Consider the following 24,677-nt stretch of genomic DNA (forward strand, 5'->3'; position numbering starts at 1 on the left):
AAGAGTCAGCAGGGGATCTTTCTTATCCTTTCACCAGATGCTTCCTATTTTAGCTAGTCAAGGTTATGAGTAAGTGGATACATACATGTTTGTTCATGCAAACAATTGTGTTAAAATAAGCTGGAGGGTCCAAAAAATTAAGCAAAACTCCCATTGACTTCAGTGGGGCCAGGATTTAATGTAGGGAAACTTGCACTCCCCCACTGGAGTTGTTATCATAATTACACTATGTTACAGAAATACCCTTATTATTGCACCAGACGCATGACATGGTGAGCCTTTCCTCTGGGGTCAGATGGAGATGGTGGCAGGTATAGATCGTGCTACCTACATTGGGTCTGAGTCTCTACTGTTCAGAAATGCTTGGTATTGAGAGAGTCCGTTTATGCAGAGGCCGTGTGTAATTTACCTGATTGCTAAACCACATTGCAGAGAGCTTTTCCATTAGCGACACCTGCACTTGTGCAGCTAAAAGACGAGAGTAGCAGTCATCTCCTTTGTGTGCTGGAACTTTAAAACAGAGTGGCCTCTCTGACTGCTGCAGAGCCACCTGCGAGGCAGCTACCCACTAACAGAGTGAGCCACTGTACCGGTATTCATTCTCTCCTGGAGACTTGATATTTGCTCTTTCTTCCTTGTTTTCCTTAAACTGAAATACAATACTTTGTCCTGCCTGGAGTGCAGGGGACTAGACTAGATGACCTGTTGAGGTCCCTTCAAGTCCTACACTTCGATGAAAAGTCAGCTAGACTGAGGAATGTATGCTTCGCTCTTTCGGAATGGATGAACAGAACACATGGAATGTGAAGTCTCACTCAGAGTGAAGGTTAAAGTGTAATGAGGCGAATTATATTCATTTTACATTATTGAGCAACCTTTGATTTGTTTAAATACCTACTGTATTCAAGGGACCAGGGAACTTAAATGTCCTTGCTTATTCTGTGTTATTTCCTCGCCACCCTGAGCTTTGAAAGTGAGTTGGCAACGTATAATCTGACACATTTCTTTCTTTTATTCTTTTTCTGTCTTTCTTTTTTTGACAGCTACACATTTACAAGATCTTTCTACCCTTGATCTATAGGTTTCTGCTTGGAGTGCCCTAGATTGGATCTAAAGTCAGAATCTAAGAATTTATTTCATCCGGCCAAACAGATAACACATCCTGCTTCCCTGGGGAAAATCTTGCATTACCTGCTGTGTGTTTTGTATAGTAGAGACTTGGTGCCCTGGGTGGATTGGTACTCTTTCTAACCCTTCACCTCTACGCTGCACCAACCAGTGGGAGATGTGTATCCAGGATTCTTTTCCAGCACTGTGCAGTTCCAGAAATCAGACTGTGATAACATATCATGTATTGGGTTTCCTCCTGCCCTTTTCACATCCACGGACAATGCAAGCGTTGTTCCTCCGACAAGCTGTGCCAGTGCAGATGAGTGAGAGAGGGACAAAATTAAGTGGCTGCTGAGCAGAAAGGTGACCGTTTGTGAGTTTCATGAACGGTATGAAAGATTCTGGGCAGGCATCACGGACAAACTCTGCAGAAACAGACTTTTCATGTCATTTAATTTTTAAGGATTTTTTTTCTTTTCTTCTTAGTTGTCAGGTTATACGGGGCCCTCCTGTAACATGTTAGCAGTGATTTTTAATGGCCAAACACCTTGAAACAAGAGAATAAAAACCACACGATGCCAGTGCCCGACTGGTGGTTTTGTAGCTTACCATTTTAAAGGAGCTATTGTGGGGGGTTCATTTTATTCCTCCTACATAAGCAGCATTATCCTCTTTAATTTTTTACTTTTTACAGGCTACTTTTTTGGTTGATTTAAATTAAGGAGCTGAGGGAGGGAGCTGCCGGCAGAATGGCTAACAAAGGGAAAGCTCAGACAAAGGCGCTGGTTGTTAATACTTTATGATATGTGCTGTGCATGTGTGTCTCGGAGCGCTGCAATCTAAGCCTGACATCTGCTGACCTGAGGCCCAAATCATTTCATTCCGAGGCCACTTAATTATAACATTCCATGCCTCAAGCCCCCTATAAAGGGGGCTGATTGTAACAGCTCCCTGCAGGTGTGCAGCTCAGGCACTCAGCTCTTGACACACCAAAGCCATTTTCAGTGAGGGCCCCGCTGGCCACACTGAACCCGTGTTTGCTGCCTCTCTCTGTCGCCAGGTGTTCAGAGGCAGATCGTGCACTGTGTTGAACAGCTGGCTGGGCTAGTGGAGGAGCGGTACTGTGACTCATTGACCCGACCCGACGACAAGCAGCGGACGTGTAGCGAAGAGCCCTGCCCAGCCAGGTTTGCTTTCCTTTGCTTTTCCATCTTCTCATTCACCCAGCCCCGGATGCTCTCCCTACTTTAACAGAGGGGCTGCGGGAGGGCAGAGTCTCAGCGGGTGCAAATTAGCATCTGAAGTCAGTGGATCTACGCTGACCTACAGCAGCCTGGGCGCTGTCCTGTCTGTATAAAAGTGACCACTGGACTCCATGATTCTGCATCCGACTCCCTCCACCCTGGCCTCTGGTAAGAACTATGGCCCCAGTCCTGCAACTGGATCCATACAAGAGACCTTTTGCTCCTATGCAGAGCCTCATTGATGTCCATGTGAATAGGCATTTGCAGCTTGGGCCTGTAGACAGATCCTCAAAGGTATTTAGGTGCCTAATTCCTATTGAAGTCAATGGAAGTTAAGAGGATCCAGGTCTGAGCTCCCCTGGGTTAAGGCTTTGCTGGAAAGGCCATGAACTCACATGCTGCTCTATAGATAACAACTCATGCCACACAGTACTGCAGATAATCTCAAGAACAGATCCTGAATCCCAATGCCCTGAACTTTTGGGGAGGTTGAAATCCAAAACCCTGATCATGAGCCAAGTTTCGCTAGTGACCCCTACCTTTATAGTGGCCCCTCTGACCTCTAGACAGAAGAGCAGGAGAGGCTGCTGCAGTCCCAGCTAGCCTCTGCTTTGCAAAGGGCTTCTGTCTTTACATCTAAACCACACTCCAGGCTCCCAATGCCCGCGCAGATTGGAGTGTTTGAAATCCAGCTCAGAACGTGGAGACATCTCTGTGAACATCTCTGTAACACTGAATGTTTCTCTATAACAAGGAGGATAGATATTTCACTGTCACTAACAACAAACCTGCAAATGTGAATGCTCACTTCGGCTCCCACCTTTTCCCCTTTCATTTTCCTAGGTGGTGGGTTGGCGAGTGGCAGAAATGCTCTGCCACTTGTGGTGAAGCTGGGCTCATGAAGAGGACGGTCCTTTGCATTCAGAGTGTGTGGCTGGATGAACAGCGGGCTTTGCAGCACACACAATGTCAGCATCTCTCCAAGCCAGATGCCACTGCGCCCTGTAATAGGGATATCCTCTGCCCTGCTCAATGGGCCATAGGCAACTGGTCTGAGGTGAGAAAGTCAAAGGGTAAAGAGCACATTAGTCTTAGTTCCTTGGGAAGCTTGAAGGGTCACTTAGATAAACATGCTCAGGGAACAGTGGGCTCTGCTGGAACCACAGTGAATTTTAGAGCAGTGGTTCGCAACCGGGGTCCACGGACCCCTGGGGATCTGCAGACTATGGCTAAGGAGTCTGCAAAAGGTTGTTGTTACCATAGAACCATGGTTTTCAATCTGTGGTCCACGGACCTCTGGGGATCCTCAGACTATGTGTGGAAGATTTCCAAAGGGGTCCACACCTCCATTTGAAAATGAAAAAAAGTTGAGACCCACTGGCTTAGAGAAGCAACAAGGAGTCTGCTGGCACTTTAAAGACTAACAGATTTATTTGGGAATAAGCCTCCTTGTTGTTTTTGTGGATATAGACTGACACAGCTACCCGCGGATACTCAGTTTAGAGAACTAATCCTTGATTCAGGTGGCTTGTTCATCACTGCACTCACACGTAAAGCACAGGGCCCTCGTTAAGAATTCTCTGGGAAATCACTGCGTCCTAGAACAATCTCAGCAGTGAAATACTTAGCGCAGGGGCTGGCTCAGATTAAACCATTTTAAAGAGGGGTGGGGGGGGGGAAGAGAGGAATTCAGACAGAAAACTCAGGTTGGGGGAGGGGGAGGAGGTGTCTAGCTCTCATTCGAACTCCACCTGTCAGACATTCCTGGAACTAGTTGGAGTCCTGACAATTTAAACATTAAAATTCATTTTAATTCTCTCCATTTTTTGAGGAGCTGCAATTATAAAAACCAGATCAAGTGAAAGGCAGGTTTGTGACCCAGACAGATCTTAAAATAAAGAATCACCCCGAGGCTGTTATAATCTTTTTTCCTTCTTCAAATTTGGCTGTTTCCTCCATCACGGTCTAGTAAAAACTCGGTGCTTGGTGCAAAGAATTAGATTGACAGAAATAAAAGTTTTTAAAGCTTTTTAAATATTTTGCAGCACTACAAGTTTCCACCCTAAACTTTGGCAGAATCCTGCACATGTTTTGAGCACACTGCAACATGGAGTTTTAGGGAAGTCGTGAGAGTTTGTATGTGTGTATACACTACGGGTGTGTCCACGCTACTGTTAGACACCCGCAGCTGGCCTATGACAGCTGACTCCGGCTAAGGGGTTCAGGCTCAGGGTCTGTTTAAGTGTGGTGTAGACCTTCAGGGTCAGGCTGCAGCACGAGCTCTGGAACCCTCCCACGTCACAGGATCCTAGCGCCTGGACTCCAGCACAAGCACAAACATCTACACCACTGTTAAATAGCCCCTTAGCCCAAGACCCGCAAGCCTGAGTCAGCTGGCACGGGCCAGCTGCCAGTTTTTAATTGCTGTGTATACAGACCCTTGTCCATGGGTGGTTAACTGCTCTGTACATATACTGTCATATATGGTCATGAGGAAATTGACTCTTCACTTTTAAAAAAGAGAGCAGGCTAGAGTGTATGACTAAACAGAGCTGCCCAGACTGTTCACTGATCAGCTTACATGATGCCCTGCTATTAATGGCTATTTAAACAGATAAATCAGTCAGGTAAATTGAGGTAGCAGAGGAATTCTCATAAGAATGGGGAGGTTTGGGGATGTGGGAGGAGTTTGGCAAAGAGTTAGGTCAGCCAAAGCTGGTGGCAAAGCAAGAGTTTATTTTCTGTAAAATATTTTTTCTTTGACATTTGGCTATTTTTCAAAAATGGAACTTTTCATTATGTATATAAATTTCCAAAAAGTTACATTTTCATTAAAAATGTCCATAGAACATATATTTTCATTTACTATATTATATATATATAACCTTTTTGATTTTTTTGTATTGCCAGCTTTGATGGGTCATCTTAATCACAGATTGGATTTTTAACTAAAAATCATAATTTCATATTTAAAAAAATAACTTTAAAACTAACTTAAAAATAAGTTTTGGTTTTAAATTATTTACCAAAAACACAACAGAATGAAAAGGTGAAAAGGTGAACGGAAGAATGTAAATGATAATTGGGAACTGTTTAAGAAAATATTTTACTAGATGCCCCAAAAGCCACAATTCCACAATCAAGAAAGAAGGCTTCACTGATCAAAAAACCAACTTATCTTAGAGGGGAAGTGAAAGAAGCTATGAAAAATTTATTTATTTATATATATATATATATATATATATAAACAAATGGAAGAAAGGGGACATTTATAGCAATGAATATAAATTAGAAACATGAATTGTAGAAAATTGATAAGGGAAGCAAAAGGATACAAGTAGACCTTTATGGCCAGCAGTGTTAAGGACAATAACAAAGAGATTTACTAAAATGTATTAGGAACAAAAGTAATCCTAACAGTGGTTACTCCATTGCTAGATGGAAATGGTAGAATTGCCTATAATAATACAAAATAAGCAGAAGTGTTGAATAAATATTTTTGTTAGAGGGGAAAAACAGATGAAGTATTCATATCAGATGATGATGAAATTCTTTCCATTTCAAGAGTAACTCAGGTCAACAGGTCTGGATAACTTGCATCTAAAAGTTTAAAAGGGGCTGGCTGAGGAGCCCTCTGGACCATTTATGGTGATTTTCAATAAGTCTTGGAACACTGTGAAAGTTCCAGAAGGCAGGAAGAGAGCTAAAGTTGTGCCAATATTTTAAAAGGGTCAGTTGGAAGAGCTGGGTATTTATAGACCTGCCAGCCTAACATTGATCCTGGGCAAAATAATGCAACAGCTGATATGGTACTCAATGAATAAAGAATTAAATGAGGGTAATATTATTTATGCCGAATGTGGGTTTATGTTTGATATCTTTTTTTGATGAAATTACAAGTTTGGCTGATAATGGTAATAGTGTTGTTGTAATATATGTAGACTTCTGTAAGGCATTTAACGAGTTACCACATGACATTTTGATTAAGAAACTAGAATGATCCAAAATCTATGTGGCATACATTAAATTGATAAAAACAGGCTGATGATAGGTCTCAAAATGTAATTGTAAGCAGGGAATCATCACTGAGTGGGTGTGTTTGCAGTGGGTCCCACAGGGAACAGTTCTTGGCCCTTCGCTAGTTAACATTTTTATCAGCGATCTGGAAGAAAACATAAAATCATTCCTGATAAAATTTGCAGATGACACAGAGACTGGGGGAGTGGTAAATAATGAAAAAGACAGGTCAGTGATCCAAAACAATCCAGATCGCTTTGTAAACTGAATGCAAGCGAACAGTATTCATTGCAATATAGCCAAACGCAAAGTCATGCTGCTAGAAACAAAGAACGCAAGCCATATTTACAGGATAGGCGCTGCTAGCCCAGGAAGAACTTACTCTGAAAAAGACTTGTGGGTCATGGTGGATAATCAGCAGAACATGAGCTCCCAGTTCAATGCTGTGGCCAAAAGGCTAAAGTATGTTGTTAAACTTTTCCTCTGCTTGTTGGTTGCCACCCCTGTGAAGTTCCTAATCTCTCCCTCCTTGTGCTGTCCTGATAGTTGAGATCAGCCTGCTGAGATTCCCCTAGATTCAAACGTCCGGAGACTGGGGCCAGAGCGTTCTCAGTGGAGGTTTTCTACTCTGGAACTCAGTTCCCTTGTGCCTTAGCTGTCTGAGCTTTTGGACCTTCTGGGTACAGTGTTGGGGCCACCTGTTTTCTCAGGCTTTGGCGTACGTAATAAGGAATGGGCTACAGACGTTGCTCCTTGTTCCAGTTGTGTTTTTATGGTGACAGCAGGGTGGTGCGAAATAGGCTTGGATCCTGCTAAGAGATGTTAGTACGTTGTAACATGTTATTTCAGTTCTATTTTGTAACTGGTATAAATGCCTGGCAATGGGCCCTTGTTGTTATAAATAAACTGCTCCTTGTGCCAAGCACATTCCTTACTCCAGATTCACTCATATTTTACATTTCTAAAGAGCCTGTAACCTACAGTAAACGGAGGCTCCGTCCTGCCCTTTGATACTCGGGCAGAGGCTGTGAGCTGCTGAGTCAGCAACTGATAAATGCAGGGAACCTTGGGGCTGACTAAGGATGGAGAAGATGCTTCACTGGATCTGTCCTCCACACAGGAGCCCACTGGAATTGTAGTGGGGACCATAAGCTCTTTGCTAGTCCAGGACTGGCCCTTGGTTCCCAATGGGGAGTGCAAAACTAAAACATCATGAATTGATTTACATTTAGAACCAAAAAGGTATTTGAAAATCCTTCACTGACATGCTGAGAACAGAGTTCAAGAAACCAGTGTTTTCCCCATAGCATTAAGCATACATCATATGCACATAAAGCCAGAATGAAGACACACACCCCTCCTGCAATGCCACCCTTACTTGTCCATCCATCCAGCCATCCAAGTTATTCAAACTGCCCTCCTTCACCATAGTGTGTGGGCACCTCACAATTTGCAATGTATTTATCCACACAACACTCCTATGAGGTAAGGCAGTGCCGTTATCCCCATTGTACAGATGGGAAACTGAGGCACCAAGAGACTAAATGACTTACCCAGGGTCACGCTGGCAGTCTGAGACAGAGCAGGGAATTTAGTAGGGCTTGTGCCCTAATCACTGGGCCAACCTTCCTCTCTGTTCAACCATTGCAGTAGAAACACAATCTTGAACTCTGTCTTAGTATGTTCGTGAGAATGGGCCTGTTTTCCCCATATTTTGATTGAAAATATTAATACACTTGTTCTTTTTAGTATATGGGCCAGTGACACGAATGGTCCATGTCAGAGCTCTCACTGGTCAACTAGGATTTCTCCAGTGTGGGCGAGCACCCAGGGTAGACGGCCAGTGTGCCGGCTCTGTGCACATCTCATAACCAACCCCCGCACTGTGTGCCCTAGGGAGAGGATGTGACCTCCACTCCAGTCACTTCACTCCCCAGCTGCCTTATTGGTCCCTCAGAGAGCCATTAATAAGTGCCAAGGGTTAGCTAGGCCCTTAGAAGCATGGGGAACTGCGGAAGCACAAAGTTGGCACCTAATGACGTTTGCACAGATGTAACGTACCCACCCCCATACACACAAACACACATTCACATGGGTCTGCCCCCAAGCACAGCTTGGCCAGACCCTACGTATAAACTCTGCAAATAGTCTGAGAAGTTAATCTGTGCAATTCACCTTGAATTCTGATTGCCTTGCTTTGGTCCCTGTAAATTAACCTCTTGCCCAAACTGATATATTGTCAACCCAAATATATGGTATTTCTATTGAAATCCCCGTGCTTAGGTTTGCTTTTCTAGTTTGATTATGTAAGGGACTTTGTAATACATGACTAATGCTATATACATCAGTTATAATGAAGCATAATGATCTGCGGCTCATTCAGAGCAAATGTGATGTTAATGGAATTACATATTAGGTAGGATAATTTCACTGAACTTATTTCCAGTTTGTGGGTCTCTTTTATACTGAATAATGTCAATGGGTCCATTATGTGCTTTTCCTCAACCAAACATCTTATTAATCCTCGATTTTCCATTTACCAGGCCCGCACCCTTTATTTAACAATCTCTTTCAAGAGAAGGGGCAGAATTCATGGCAACTGCAGTTGGGGCTATTAGATCATCTTATCCAGTCCTTTCCACAAACCCCAACTCCAAGAAAACTTTCTGGCCAGCATGTAGGCCAAGTTTCAGCCTGAAGCAAAATAGGCCAAGATATAAATACACCAGCAAAATGGTTTGTAACAGAAATATTATAGGCCCACTACCAGACTTTTTTTTTTGTAATATACAGATTTCTTGGTACTGTATATCTAGCCAGCAGAACTAAGTGCCATAATATCTAGTAAAGCATTCCTGAGTCAAGTTGGTTGGAGAAGGTACAGAATTTTTATTAATTGCATGAGCACACTGCTCAGTTGAAGTGTTTTCTGGCTTCTGGTTTTACAGGCTCAGAGAGCTAGCACTGATATTAGCATAGTCACGCCCGTGCAAATATTAAATCATCTCATTTGCATAGCCACTCCCATGGTTGTATGATAATGCATGTCCTTGCTGTAATGTAATGACTACTGTTTCTCATGCTCTCGTTTCTGATATTTTCATTTCTTTTGCTTCTCTAGTGCTCAGTAACATGTGGAAATGGAACACAAAGACGCCTTGTGTATTGCAGTAACAATACTAGGACAACTTGTGATCCTACACAGAGACCGCTGTCAGAAACTACTTGCTCCCTGAAGCAATGCCAAAAGAAAATAGAAAATGCCAACACTGACTGGTCTGGCAGCGGATCTTCAAGCAGAGAACTATTTAATGAAATAAATTACATTCCCAGTCATCACATTTCCCACTTCAGCCCCTCAATTCCGAATAATCCAAAATCCAAAGACAAGAATGTCATAACGGAGGAAGATTTTTCAAGCAGCAGTAACAAAAAGGGAAATGTGTTTGTTGATGATTTTTACTATGATTATAATTTTATCAATTTCCATGAAGATCTGTCCTATGATCCCCTGGGTGAGAAAGACATCAAGAGTGAGGGGTTTAAACCAGATGCAGAGGGCGAGGCAGCTAATAACCTGGAGGATTCTAATGAAACGTCTCCTAACATTCCATATAATGTAAAACCAGAAGGAGAACGCAATGAAGGAAACTCAGCAAGAAGTGAGACAAATACTTCCGCAGATGTGCATAATGAAGAAAAGGAAAAAGCTGGGGTTGGAGACAATAAAACTCTCTTCAGCATAACTGAAGAATATGAGGATATCAGGACATCTACTGCCCACTACATAACCCCCTCCTACATTGGAGAGGAGGAGGAGGAAATGCATATGCCACTTTCTGAAGATCAGCCATCCACTGAGAGTGGAACAAGACTTTATTCTATAAACAGCCAGGATAATCTGCCCACTGATAAAACCCAAGGAGTCCTGCTGACAAGGACCATTTCTGAAGAGGATGCGACAGTCACCATCCCCTCTATCAGTTATCCTTATCTGGCCATCCCCACTCCACCACTGCCTGTTGACAAGGGCAGTGCTGGTGGAGAAGAGATGTATGACATTTGGGGAAGTACAGGAGAGCCTGGAAGCAGAGAAGAGGACGGTAAAAGCACAGAGGTTCCTGTTAACAATGACAGCAAAGATGATGGCTTGGCTGGTATTGCCCGGCCAGGCCAGGAAGATACCAATGAAATGGATTTGGTCATCACTGATGATGGTGAAACTGACTCCAAAACCGAAGATGAAAAAGCAAAGGCCGGTATAACTGCAACAGCGGAGAGTGCAGATGTGAACAGGCCCGCACATAACCCGCCTCCCCAGCCAACGACAAATGAGCCACTGCATCCTGCAGCAAAGGACACTCCTTTCCTCTCCACTGAACACAGATCTGAGCAGGAAACAGGAGGCACTAGTGAAGACACTGACCCCACTATGGGTTCATATAACTCAGATAACAAAGAACCGGATGACCATACATCCCGTGCAGAGGATGTACAGAACCAGCTAGATGATTTCAGTGCTGTTTCACAGACACACAACCCGGAACCAGCCACCATGACAGCTCTTCCCCTGCTGTGGTCCATGCCCCCCCACATGCATGAGCCATCCACACAAGAAAGCAGGACACTTACATCCAACAGTCTAGCCCACCAGGGTGCCCAGGCACCAGCCGTGCCAATATCCTCAGATCCAAACCCCACAGCTGGTCCAGAAGGGACGCTTTCGGCTTTGCCAGCCGAGTTAACCACAGCATGGTGGGCTGAGAGGGAAGCAAATGAAATAAAGACGACTCATTATACAAAGGATGTGTTTTCTGATCTGCCTGGGGCCACCCGCACAGGCCCAAATGAAAGCGCGGGCCCGGATGAGAGCTCGCCATGGGGCACCCAAAGGATATTTGCTAATAGGGATGGAGACCACGGAACATCTCTCCCCACGCCCAGCCTTCCAGACCCGCAGCAGCAGGAGGCAGAAGCAAAGGAGGATTCTTTCCTATTGCTCTCTGCTACCAGAGCAGCCACAGTAACGACCAGCTGGGAAGCTGGGAGCTGGAGTGAGGCAAGTACAGCTGAACCCTGTGAACAGAGTAACCCAGGCACCGTCTGGCAGGTGGGCCCAGTCCCTTAGCAGGGCGCTCCTGTTGGGCTAACTGAAAAGGTGCTTGTTTCACAGATCCATTCTTTCCCTTGGCCAAGCTCCATTTCCGTGCGATAGCAGAAGGAATTAAGTGGGAAGTGGTGCTAGCGGCACTTCGTCAGCAGTACGGGGTGGTGCACAGAGGTGCCCTGTCCGGGGGTGGGGATCAAGAGCAGGAAGCTGGCCAGAGCTTCCCAGGGCATGGGCGAGCACACACACTGTTACGCTCCTAAGGGACGTGGCCTGCCTCCCCTGCACACACTCTAGCTCTGCTGGTTGGTGCACAGGGGTGCTGTGGTACCCATCCCCATTGGGGCCGTATGCTCCCACTGAAGCAGCCTGTGCCCCCCAAGCACAAAGGCTGTGGTTAGACCAGCCCTTCCGTTGGCCTCACAAGCGGGAGAGCAGGGAGAAGGCTCCATGCTCACTGGAGGCCTAACCCTAGCTTAGCCCCAGCGTGGTGAAGCATGGAGCAGCCTGCACAGTCCCATTGTGCACAAAGCCTCACAGGGAAGGGTTATGTCACCCCAAGAGCCAGCCCTCCCCAGCTCCCGAGCGGTGATGTGGCCCAGCCCTCCACTTCGCCCAGCGTCTAAACAAATAGTACTAGCCGTGCGCCAGCAGGCAAGAAAACATGCTCCAGACCACAAATGGGCTTCCAGTTCACTTCCACTATTGGTATTACTGGAGCGCATGGGGGCCCCGTCAGGTCAGGGCCCTTTTGTGCCAGGCACTGTACAGACATACAGTAAAATGCAGACCCTGCCCCAGAAAGCTCGGTTACACCTTTGTGTGAGAGAGCCTTAAAACATGGTAAAATCACAGGGATTCTATTCGCATCAAGACTAGAAATTACCAGAAAAATCATACAGCACCGAGTCTGCATATTGAGCTACTGTCGCTAATTATTAGTGTCCCTTTATTGTAAGGTGATAGCTTCCTATGACTATTCTTTGGATAGACTTTGCAATGACATATAAATGGCTGATGCAATTCATTGCATGGTAATGAAGTGAGAGCTTTAGTGCTGCATAACCATGAGAATAATGTGTGCTCTGGAAAATAAGATGCAAGACATCAGCCCAGAGAGGAGAACAAGATGCAGGCTCTACACTTTGGAAGGGGACTGATAGGAGAGAGAAGTTTATCAGAACTTGTATCACATAAAAAGACTTGAGACGTGAACTACAAAAAAAAGGAATGCTTGGCCTTAAAGGAAATGAGGAGGAGTTTCTTTCCAGAGAGCAGTTAAACAAATGAAGCCAGCAATACTAATTAAATGAAACTCTAAAATTAACCAGGCTAAATCCAACCCTGTTCAACTAAAGACCCTGGAGCTGCACCCACTTACCCCGTGACTTCATGGCCCAGTAGGTGCAGCTACTTCCTAATCAGTTACAAACTCCTGGTGGGTAATGCCAAGTAACAGTCAAATACATGGCTCTGTAAAGCATTACAGAAGGCAAAGCTGGAGTGGAGAAGAAAGGACACAGTGTCCCAGCCAGAGCAGACACAACTAAAGTTATTCTAGAGAAGCTCCTTTCCTACTCTTCTTCCTCCCAAAACATAAGGAAGCCTGAAGTCCTCTAGGAATTGATTAGAGAATGAGACTCTTGCTGGGGAATTTGTAAACTAACACAAAGACTTCTCTAGCAGGGATAAAGTTCTCGATTAACTTCTTTAGGATGGTTTAAATGTTCTATAGAAAGGCTTTCATTCTCTGTTACATTCTGTGGTTGTGATTCACTGTTGCATTGACAGAGATGTAACACCACTGACCTGCAGTAATCCAGTGGTGAACTGGGCCATGCAGGTTTTAAGACACATTTCTGCAGAATCCCGTTTAATTTTTATTGCATCCTTGTGATTTCATCCCTGTCGAATTCCATAGGATTTTTCCATGAAGACAAGTTGTTTGCTTTGCTGCCTCTGTAGCTCAGTACTCCCTGATTGCTGAGCTTTGGTTTCTGTGTGTGGGTGGAGGCAGGGGTTAATTTTTGCTCTGTGTTACTGACTGTGTTCCAGTGTTCCACAACCTGTGGCTTAGGAGCTAGCTGGAGGACAGTGCATTGTAGCACAGGTAAAGATGAAGATTGCGTTGCTGCAAATAAACCTGTCCCTGCTCGAAGGTGTTACCTGAGACCCTGTTCCTCGTGGCGTATTGGAAACTGGAGTAAGGTAAACATAAAGATATTCAAACCAAAAATACGGAGGGTATTTGGACTTCCCTTCTCCTTGCCCTTTATTGGTGTCTCTGGGTATGTCTGCATTGCAAAGAAAAACCCAAGTCTCAGAGCCAGGGTTAATTGACTCAGACACGCTGGGCTCAGACTGCGAAGCTAAGAATAGCAGCGTAAACATTCCTGTTGGGGCTGAAGCCCAAACTAGGAAACCTAGCGAGCATAAAGAATAACTAAGTGGGAACATAATAGCGCTGATTGGAAGGGAGTCAGCAAAAGTAGGAGTAGAATCACTTAGGGTGGTCAAAAGAGGCATGGGCTAAAGCTAAAGAAAGGAGAGTTGTGGGAGGATACTGGGGAATACCTTGGGGGCATTAGGCTCTCAGAAAGTTTCACAAGAACCCCTCATAGCGCAAGACTTTTGAAACTAGACTGAACAATCCCATTGAGAATGAATGGTAGGCAACGCTCCTGGAATGGCAGGATTACTGTGGATGATTTTAATAGGTCTTAACTTTCAAGATCTGTGGATGTGGGGACATGACCTCAAAAATCTGTCACCACTAAAAATGCAAATAAAATTCTTTCAGAGTGGAAAGTACTGGTGGTGGTAGTCGTGCTTAGGACCCTCTCCAACTCGGGCCAGCTACAATCATGGAGAGACCCAAAGGCAAAAACTGAAAGAGTTAATGAAAGACAGAGCTTTCATTTCTTTAATATCTGGGTAAACTCAACTTTGCCAGAAAGATTCATGTCTGGACACTGTTACCGCCTCTGCTCCACCAGCCTGACTCCTTGTATTGTTTACTCAGTGCTCCAAGAACTGCGGAGGGGGACTGAAGGTTCGGGACGTGCACTGTGTTGACACCCGAGAACAGAGGCTTCTGCGGCCCTTTCATTGTCAAGCTGTTTTCTACAAGCCTCCAATGCAGACTCCCTGCCAAACCAAGCCTTGTCTGGACTGGTATACCTCATCCTGGAGAGAGGTGAGGGGGATTTCTAGAGAGAGAAGGTACACGCAATACATTGTCAGAGATGGGCCGGATCCAAACTTCCCTAGAGTTCAGAGGGTCCTGATGCGGGCCTTTCTGTAAGGAATACATGAAGGGAGAGATGGACCAAGTTTTTTTCAATATGTTTTAATAGCTGTTTGCAAATAACCAAACACTATCAAGTGTCTATTAAATGATGAACTGCCAAACTATGATGAAAATTGGGTTAATCTCAGACACGTGTTGAATGTTCTAATGGAAATTCCAGTAGGCAACTGCTGCTCTTTGTTCTCTTCCACTTGCCCCCATAGGCTTCCATGGGCAGATCAATAGCCCCACAAACTAGGAAACTAATAAATCTGGTGCTGTGTTCCAAACCCTGCTGTTAGTTGGATGTAGGAAAATCCAGCTGAAGCTAGCCATCTGCAGTTCTCACCAGGGGGTCCCCTAAGCAGGCTGGTGAAGGCTCTCAGCCCCAAAATAGCTTGTAACTTCTCTGTTTTCCTTCCCTGTTTTTTCTTTGTTTGCTGGAGATGTCACAGAATGAGGCATTCTGGGATATCATTGGGGAGAGGCATTCTGAGATTACAAGGAGACTTCTGGTATTTGTGAAGCCACATAATGATGCATCCCGGGGTATCTTCAGTTGGAAGATTCCACAGAAAAATGTTTAAATGGTTAATTAAATGTTATTTTTTCACTGATTTTCTCCTTCCCCATCAGTCTGAGCTTGGCACAGTCCTCACACACAGTTCTGCTTTCGTAACCTCCATGCTTACACTGCAGCATGGGATTAGCCCATTATCTTTTATTCCATGTTCATTTTTGCCTTCAGCTTTAAAAGTAGCCTGTCAGCTAAAAAAAGGAATCTGAAGGCTTTGAAATCTATTGTTTACTCTACGCTCTCCCAGTCAACTATCTTCCTAACCTGGATCCATTTATCACTAGATGCCCCATTCATTTTCTTATCTGTATATCCAGTAAATATATTTTTTGTCTGGTTTGTGATGTGATGTTTCACATCAGCACTTATTTTTCATTCCCTTCCCTGCAAATACATTTCGCTGGCATTTTACTTTTGCTTAGCCTCATAGTCCAGCGTATAATGGCTATTATTTAAGAAGTACACAGTATTATTTAAGAAGTACAGACAGCTTGTAGGCCACATTCTACACTCCGTTCGGCTTGTCCGACTCTCGTTGATGAGAAGTCAGTGGGAGTATTGTGTGAGCTTTGCTGTGGGCAGAATCTGACCCTCTAAGTATTTGGATCTAGGGAGTAGTAAATGTATATGAGCTGAGAGCTGCTGTAATCTTACAAAGCTGTGTGTGCCTAAGAGCCAAACTTCAAATCCATTTAGTATCCTCACTTCCACAAATGAAACCAGGTGCCGACAATAGTTATAATCACAAAAATGGGCATTCAACACTGGAAGCAAATTTTTCTTAGGGCTGCTTCACACTGTAATTCCATAAGAAACAAGTAAGTGGGGTGTTTTTCCCTTTCTGGTACTCCAGACTGATTCTGATTTGATGGTTTGTTTGTTTCTCCTTAGTGCTCTGAGTCATGCGGCAGAGGTGAGCAGGAGCGCTTAGTTACGTGTCCAGAATTCGGACGGTGTGATGAAATGTTAAGGCCAAATAACACAAGACCCTGCAACACTCACCCATGTACCAAATGGGTAGTGGGATCATGGGGAGAGGTGAGCAAATGTTTAAGGGAAATAAATGTCTCCTGTAGCTGAATTTCTCTTGGGAATTAATCACATGTATTGTTTTTGTACAGCAGTTTTCCAGGGACTTAATTTCAGATCTCAGATAAGCATACACCTGCTATACCACCTGGTCTGTAACATTGATTTCTGCAATCAAGCCCACACAATTGATAGCAGAGTTTATAAGGCCTTGTCTACACTTAAACATTTTGCCGCTTTAACTATCCTGGCTTAGTTAAAGCAGCAAAAAAATCCTAGTATAGATGCATAAACGTGCTTCTACCAGTCTAGCTTATTTTGGTTTGGCAAAGTGAAATAAAGACGTGGGTATAAATCACCTTATACCACTATAACTGTGTCGATACTAGAGCTTTTCCCCACATAACCATGTTGGCAAAAAATCACACCCCTCACTGCCATAGTTATGGTGGTAAAACTTTTCAGTGCACACCAACGTCCCAGTCCATGTCCATGTACCTGAGAAGTGAATGGAGACGTATTGTGAGTGACTCAGTTTCAATAAATTGAACAGAATATTGACAAAAATAAACCACACTGAAGAGTTTCTCATTGACTAGCTTTGCTGAGAAAAGGCACTCGGGGGAATTCGGTTTCTAAAGAAGTCCTGTTTTGACCAGATACGTTGTAAAAACTGGACGAGCCAGGCCAACTGTGAAGAAAATAAAGGTTAATGGACATGTGTTGCTACCGTGCCTCCTGTCCAGCCAAACAAGAAGCCTTCCACCTCCTCAGTCAGCAGAATTAATCGAGGTCTATTCGCTTAGCGGAAGCTAACGTTTTGTGCGTAAACGTTGGGTTACGTGCAATAGAAATGCCTTTGTATCCTATACAAACAGAACTAACTGGAGGATTGGGCCAAAAGAAATCTGATGAGGTTCAATAAGGATAAGTGCAGGGTCCTGCACTTAGGACGGAAGAACCCAATGCACCGCTACAGACTAGGGACCGAATGGCTCAGCAGCAGTTCTGCGGAAAAGGACCTAGGGGTGACAGTGGACGAGAAGCTGGATATGAGTCAGCAGTGTGCCCTTGTTGCCAAGAAGGCCAATGGCATTTTGGGATGTATAAGTAGGGGCATAGCGAGCAGATCGAGGGACGTGATCGTTCCCCTCTATTCGACATTGGTGAGGCCTCATCTGGAGTACTGTGTCCAGTTTTGGGTCCCACACTACAAGAAGGATGTGCATAAATTGGAGAGAGTCCAGCGAAGGGCAACAAAAATGATTAGGGGTCTGGAACACATGACTTATGAGGAGAGCCTGAGGGAACTGGGATTGTTTAGTCTGCAGAAGAGAAGAATGAGGGGGGATTTGATAGCTGCTTTCAACTACCTGAGAGGTGGTTCCAGAGAGGATGGTTCTAGACTATTCTCAGTGGTAGAAGAGGACAGGACAAGGAGTAATGGTCTCAAGTTGCAGTGGGGGAGGTTTAGGTTGGATATTAGGAAAAACTTTTTCACTAGGAGGGTGGTGAAACACTGGAATGCGTTACCTAGGGAGGTGGTAGAATCTCCTTCCTTAGAAGTTTTTAAGGTCAGGCTTGACAAAGCCCTGGCTGGGATGATTTAATTGGGGATTGGTCCTGCTTTGAGTAGGGGGTTGGACTAGATGACCTCCTGAGGTCCCTTCCAACCGTGATATTCTATGATTCTGTGAACTAACTGGAGCAGGGGATAAAGGAGAAATAAGTTCTACAAAGGCAGTGTAGGAATTTTGCTCGGGTGCCACTTTAAACCTGTGAATAGCGATGTAGCGTATCAATATTTAAGTGCAGGCTCAAATCCAGCAGCAACATATATAAAATAAACCTTAATTCTGGATGCAGCTGATTATATCCCAGCTAATTAACTTTCTGCAGTGCACAGCGACCTGTGGTGGTGGCATCCAGCAGCGACAGGTGAAGTGCATGAACACAAACACTGGTGAAGCTGAAGAAGACAGTAGCCTATGTGACCACGAACAGTGGCCAGAGAACACCCAGAAGTGCAATCCCCAGGACTGTGACAATAGCGAGTCAAGTAAGTGTTTAACAACTAATGCAGGGTCATATGACTTCAAAAACTTAGCACAAAAAATTCAGGGATTCAATATACTTCTTGCCAGTGAAATTAACATTACATATTTTTCTCTTTAAGCGAGTCAAGCTGCACAAGGGCTTGTGCAAGGCTTTCCAGCGTAGAAATTCTGCATTTCATGAACTCTGCTGAAGTTTGTTATGATCTAAGGGAATTGTAGACAGTTGAACTTTGCTTCCAGTTAAGAAACTCTAAAGTGGGGGATTGCATTCAGAATAAATATTTGCATTAAATCACTTCTGTATTCTAGTGCAATCTTGTTGATAACCCTGTAATGATGCCACAGCTAAAACAGTTTGGAATCACACACAGTGTGGAGCCCATTTAGGAAAGCTATAATAAAAAACCTTTTGTCATCACAATTTAGAATTATTAATCATCTAAAGGTTGACAGTAGATTAAATTTAGCCATACTCAGACTCATGTAACAATGGGCTCACCTTTAATAAGTAAAGATATTGTAGCAGCCACAATACACAGAAGCTGGCCATAAAAGGCCATAAAAGGCCATATCTTCAGCTTGTATAAATCAGTAGCTTCCTTGCCTTCAATGGAGCTATGCTGATTTACACCAACTGCAGATCTGGCCTTTTCAGTTAAGCACAGATAATGTCAGTGCTGTTGTTCAACCTTAGAGCCAATGATATTTCTATGAGGCAACAGGAATGGTTTAAAAACCATCCAGATGTTCCAGTTTGGTATACAGGAGAATTGAGATTTGGGGGGTTAATCCTTCGAGGCGCTGAACACTCTGGCCCAAGTCAGCAAAGCACTTGAATGAATGGCACTGCTCACATGCTTAAAATTAAGCCCATGCCTCTGTGCGTGGCTGGATCAGGCTGGAGGACTGAGCCCCTGGGAGGACTGAACCCTTTGCAAGGTTGTTCGTGTGATGCAGCATTGTGCTTTACGTAATGTCCAACAGATGTCAGAATTTAGAAATAGCTTTACAAGAAAACATGGTTTTACTGGACATGAAAACATCTGGCTGGCTGCAAAGCAGATGTTGCATGAGGTTATCACATTTTCATCTCAGCCATATTAAGTAGCAGGATAGACATTGTACTGTACTCTACAGGTGGGATTTTCAAAAGTGCTCAGCATTGGACTAACTCTGCTCTGATTGAAGTCAAAATGAGTTTTACCAGGGACGCCAGTAGGTGCAGTTAGGACAGCACCAATTGAAAGCCCCTCATTGACTTTAGTGGGTCTTGGATCAGGCCCCTTATCCTCTGTTTCTGAGAAGGAGTATTTAATTCTGAGCAAATGTAGCAAAAAAATTTGAATTTACTTGGGGGGAAAAAACAGACTGAAGCTTTTGATCTGAACATCCATGCCCCCACCCAGCCATCTCATTGGCTTTCCTCGTCCTCTCATCGGGACTGGCTAGTGTGTAAAATAAACACTACTAGTTCATATGTTATAAACATTTGTCAGCCTGCAGTTCCACCCACTCAGCGAGGAGTCAAGCATTGCATGGTGAAGATTTATTATGCCACTTCAGATATGAATCATGCGCAATGCGCAGTGTGTCGTCTGAAAAGACAGAATGAAATTTCAGGATCTCAGGCCTCCTAAACATCTGTGCCGTGAACTTGCCATATTGATTTACGTAATTGTCCTGCCATACAGGAGAAGTCCCCTCAATACTGAGTTTTACAAAGGAGTGAAGTAAGTTCCAGGTTTACAGTGCGGGACTCGGCACATCTGTGCAATAATGCAATTGCCATATTTCCTGTAGAGATTGGAAACATTCCAGAACTCATATTGTACCAGCCAGCAAAATTGAACAAACCAGTAACTAGATAAAAACTCAACATTTGCCCACAGGATCTGAGATTCCACAGCTATTTCCTATAATAAGTACAGGGAAATATAGTGCTGCATCATTTCACACACTGTTGGTAAATGTTGTTTAAATGGCATGCACTTCCTTGAATTTATGGTCTCTTTGCCCCTTACTAAGCTGTGCTCTGAAAAGGACTGAAAACCACATTGTCACACGGTGCATTTTCTGGGTTCAGTCAATGTAAATATTGTTTCTAACAGAACTTAAAGCCTCCCATTGTTTGTGTTATCCCATCCTCACATTTCACTTGTGAACCCCTCAGGGTAACTAACCAGAGGGAGCAGATTGTGGCTGGTAATCTGAAAGACAATGGGCAAACCTAATCTTTTAGGGGCAAATCCTGCCCTCTGTCTCCACCATGGCTATGCAGAGTGTTGCCTGGCAAAGCGGAGCCAACGCAGTTCTGCTACGTGGGAAGGGAGTGATATAAAGAGGGAGGCGTACGCAGCATGGACATCCACAGAGCAGTGGCTGCCAGGTAGCAACACACATGGGGCAGTACTATTGGATCAGACACTGCATAGATCTTCCTACCCGGCCGAGGGGGCACACTGGCAGCTGCTGCAGCATCAGAGCTGCAGAACAGCAGTAAGGTAGGGAAGGGAAGGGGGGTGTCCCACAGCCCTTCGGCGCTACCCAGAACCCAGCCCAGCTACTCTGGCAGGTTGATGGGCTGAGAATTTGGGCCTTTCCAAGCTATATTCCTCTATTACATTTATAAGGAGCAGCTATCATTCTTTTTATGCATGGCTTTAATGTATTTTTAGGACCTTCATTAACCCCTGATATTTTATTCTCTTTTCCTGCCCCCTTCCTCATGTTAGTGGGAAATGTGTAGTCCCCTTTCAGATCCCTGCACTGGCCAGGAAAGTGGTGTGAATGGAGGAGTTTTGCCCAGTTCGTATATTTACGGGGGGCTCTCATCTGTGAAATTAACATAACTTTCTGAAGGATGCTAACGTAATAGGAGATGACAGTCTTGCCTTTAAAATAATACAATGCAGAGCATTGATAACAGCAGATCGCTCGCACTTCCTCAGCAAGCTGGGGCAGCTGGAATGTTCCCTTTTGCCTGGTTCACCACCCCTGACTAAAGGCAGGTTTTCTCCTATTAATAAAAAGAGTTTTCAGCTAAGTTTTAGTCCTTTCAATGGTCATAGATTTGATGCATGTTTTTTAGGCAGTTTGTGGACACATGTTTTTCAGCTCTCTACATCTGAATAGCCTAGCAGATGGGTGTGTAGGTCTGCAGGGTCCTTGACTGGAGTTGTTTTGTAATGGCACCAAGGAATATCTAGCTTGGGGAAGGCAAGGCAAGCAGCTGACATGCACATAGGTCCAAATCAGAGTATTCAGAGGTTTCACGTCATTAAAAAGGAAAACAGCAGAGAGAAACATGTTGCCAATATGGAACCTCGGGCGACTGATAGTCCTTGTGGATGGAAAATCATACGGCAATATACAATGATTGTTCTCTTCCTTTTCCTCCCTTTGTTCTCATGCTGAATAGCAGTGATAAATAGGCTCAAAATATCTCTGCACTGATATATATTTGGATGAGTCGCTTCCCAGTGGTAATAGGACTGTATTTCTATAAGCCTAGGAAAGCCTCATGCCAGAGGCATAGAGTGAGAAATGTGTGCCAAAGGGCCCTAGTGATGTAAGGGGCCCTTTAGCAAATGACCCCTGCTACATGTGTTTCCTTGAGTAAAGGACAGGTCACAATGATCCTTTCAAGGTGGAGGCTGCACAAGAAGCACTTATTATTAACTCTTTTCATGGTTCAAATTCATGCACTCAAGGTGCGGGAAATTCTCATGCTTTGGGGCATCTCCACGATGCTCCTTTCCTAGGACAGTGGCAGCGTCAATGTCATAATCTAGCCCATCGCGTCCAGCCAGCAGGGGGTCTGGTAGCCATTGTCAGTGATACGATAAACCACTTAAAGTAACCTTTAACCGGCAATTATTTCTGTCCATCGTCAGAGCTGCGTCGGGGTACAGCTGTTAACAGCCATGCCAAGTCTCTGGGCTGCGTGGGGTTCTTGGGCCAGGCTGGTGGCCTTGCACCTACATGCCCATCACATTCTCCTTTCACCCAGACTGAATACGAACCATGGAAGGGTTAACAAACGGTCTGGAATTTAGACCCAGATCACACTGATTAGGGATGCAACAAGGCAAACGAGGTGGGGTGCAAAGCTGGCTAATGAGGTGTCAGTGGTCATGGTTAAAATACAGGCATTTAGAATGGGGGGTTAATATGCCAGAACCAACCGATTGCAGATGAATTACCTGCACTGTAGATTGAACTCACCTTTTGGAGCTTCGAGCCAGAAATGTAGGTTAATGCACAGGAGCGATCAGAGGCTCCTCTAAGAAGTGGGTTAATGCTGAACAGTTCCAGTTCATAGCTATGTGTTTTGAAATGCAGCAAAACCCAAAACACTGGGATTTCATTACTCTAAATGCAGGAGTGCTGGGACTCGGGTGACCAGACGTCCCAATTTTAGGGTCTTTTTCTTACATAGGCTCCTATTACCCCCACCCCTGTCCTGATTTTTCACACGCGCTGTCTGGTCACCCTAGCTGGGAGAGTTTTGTAGAGTTTCCACAGAGTGACTGATACAATGTGAAAAACTAAACCCTCTTCTGCCTTCCATTCTACCTCCACCCATCCTTCCCCAAGATGCAAACAAGAAAAATCCTTAAACTCTCACCGTTTTAAACTAGGTCAAAAACTGAAAGCAGTAAAATCATCTTAAATCCACCTGTCCCCTAAGAAGTCCCTGAGTTAAATTGGTGGCAGTAGGCAATTGTTTTCCTGTGGCCCATTGCAGAGGGACTCTGAACTTTATTTCAATCCAGTCGTGCAAACAACTGTAACTTACTGGGACTCTGCTTCCCACACAAAGCAAAGAATACACGCTGCAGATTGTGAGAACAGGGCAGTCACCTAACCTACTTGTGAAAACAGCCTGTCCAAATACAGACAAGCTGACGTGAGGTATCCCTAAAGAAGTCGGCTCTTCCCCAGACTCTTAGAATTTTGATGCACATTTTCTTTTCATTTTGGTTCAATCAAGAAAGCGTCCACCGCTCGTAAGCAGCCCTCACTCCCTCCTGCAGCTGTGGTTCAGAGCCATGGGATGTCATGTTACGAAAGGCGTGGCTAGGTTCCTAACAGACTACGGTGGAGTTTGCAGGCAGAGTTAAGTGACTGGACTCAGAAGAAGCTTGCAAAGCGTCCCGGGGGCAGCTCAGCAGGCAGTGTAGCATTTTGTTGTGTGACACACTCTGGTCAGAGAGACCTTGACACTCATGCCCTTCAAAACCTGGTGAAACTGTGGCTGCGTGAAGTGATAGTGCCCCTTGCTCATTGTGCTCAGATAGCAGCTTTGCAATGTCCCAAAAGCCAGCTTGCTATAAGTCACCTATGTTATTGACATTGAGCACATGCAGTTACCATGAGTGAAAGGAGATTCACTATGCAGGGGAGGGGAGAAGTGGCTGCAAACCCTCTCACCCCACTTAGGCCAGTTTAAATATCGCTGAGTCACTGACACAGCGAGTTGTGAGGCCTCTTTCCTTACATCCCTGACAGACTCGGAGGAATATCACATGCTGTACTTGAATGCTTGCAGTGGTTGATCACACACGACCGTGTAATAACCTTTACTGCTTTGTAAATCATAATTTCCCCCCGCTCTCTTATTTTGCTTGGTCTAAAAATTATCCAAACTAGCTTCAGCAGTCACCAGCAGCAGCAAGGTGAAAAGAAAGTTATCCAAGTTATTTTTGCCCCAGATGAATAACAGGGGCAGCTTTCTTTGAATCTCTGAACCAATAGAGCTTAGAGCAACCCACCATTTATCAGAGATGGAATGTGGCTGGGACTAAGTGGGACTAAACAGTTTCTTGGATTAAGGAAGGGGAGAAAAAACAATGGCTGGATTTGTAACTAGGTTATCTAAAGTGCCAGTATCTCTCCCCTTTAAATCCAACAGTATTTGAGTATTTCTGACCAGGCAGCTCCCAGCCTGTTTTGTTTGTAAACCTCCATTTGCATCGTTTAATTTTAGACCACAGTTTGGTTACCCAGCCCCCTGCCTTCACTTCCTGCTCCGTGGCAGGGATAAGGGAAGCAGACAGGACAGGAAACTGAGGAGGCCATGGCCCAGCGACTGTCTCAAGGTGTCTATGAAGGTGTGGCAGGCCCACTTCAGTGACAGCAGCTGGCTTTTGGATTGCTGTTTGGCTTGGAGGCAGTTCCCCCAAACCTTCAGCCCTCCCCCAGTTGGCTACAGTGGAAGGGAGCCAAACTGGCTGGCTGCTGGGGC

General features: G+C 44.6%; 1 protein-coding gene across 1 annotated transcript in view; it reads left to right on the plus strand.

Annotated features, from left to right (window-relative positions):
- ADAMTS7 (ADAM metallopeptidase with thrombospondin type 1 motif 7) overlaps nucleotides 1-24,677 on the plus strand; it is a 142,044-nt gene that overhangs the window by 78,917 nt on the left and 38,450 nt on the right. Inside the window, exons 17-23 of the mRNA XM_074966661.1 lie at nucleotides 2,171-2,297; nucleotides 3,198-3,411; nucleotides 9,493-11,430; nucleotides 13,534-13,686; nucleotides 14,501-14,674; nucleotides 16,236-16,382; nucleotides 18,273-18,432. Of these exons, the coding sequence (XP_074822762.1) occupies nucleotides 2,171-2,297; nucleotides 3,198-3,411; nucleotides 9,493-11,430; nucleotides 13,534-13,686; nucleotides 14,501-14,674; nucleotides 16,236-16,382; nucleotides 18,273-18,432 (2,913 nt within the window). The remainder of the gene's footprint in view (nucleotides 1-2,170; nucleotides 2,298-3,197; nucleotides 3,412-9,492; nucleotides 11,431-13,533; nucleotides 13,687-14,500; nucleotides 14,675-16,235; nucleotides 16,383-18,272; nucleotides 18,433-24,677) is intronic.

This window comes from Natator depressus, chromosome 10, assembly GCF_965152275.1.
Source record: "Natator depressus isolate rNatDep1 chromosome 10, rNatDep2.hap1, whole genome shotgun sequence".
NCBI classification, from domain to species: domain Eukaryota; kingdom Metazoa; phylum Chordata; order Testudines; family Cheloniidae; genus Natator; species Natator depressus.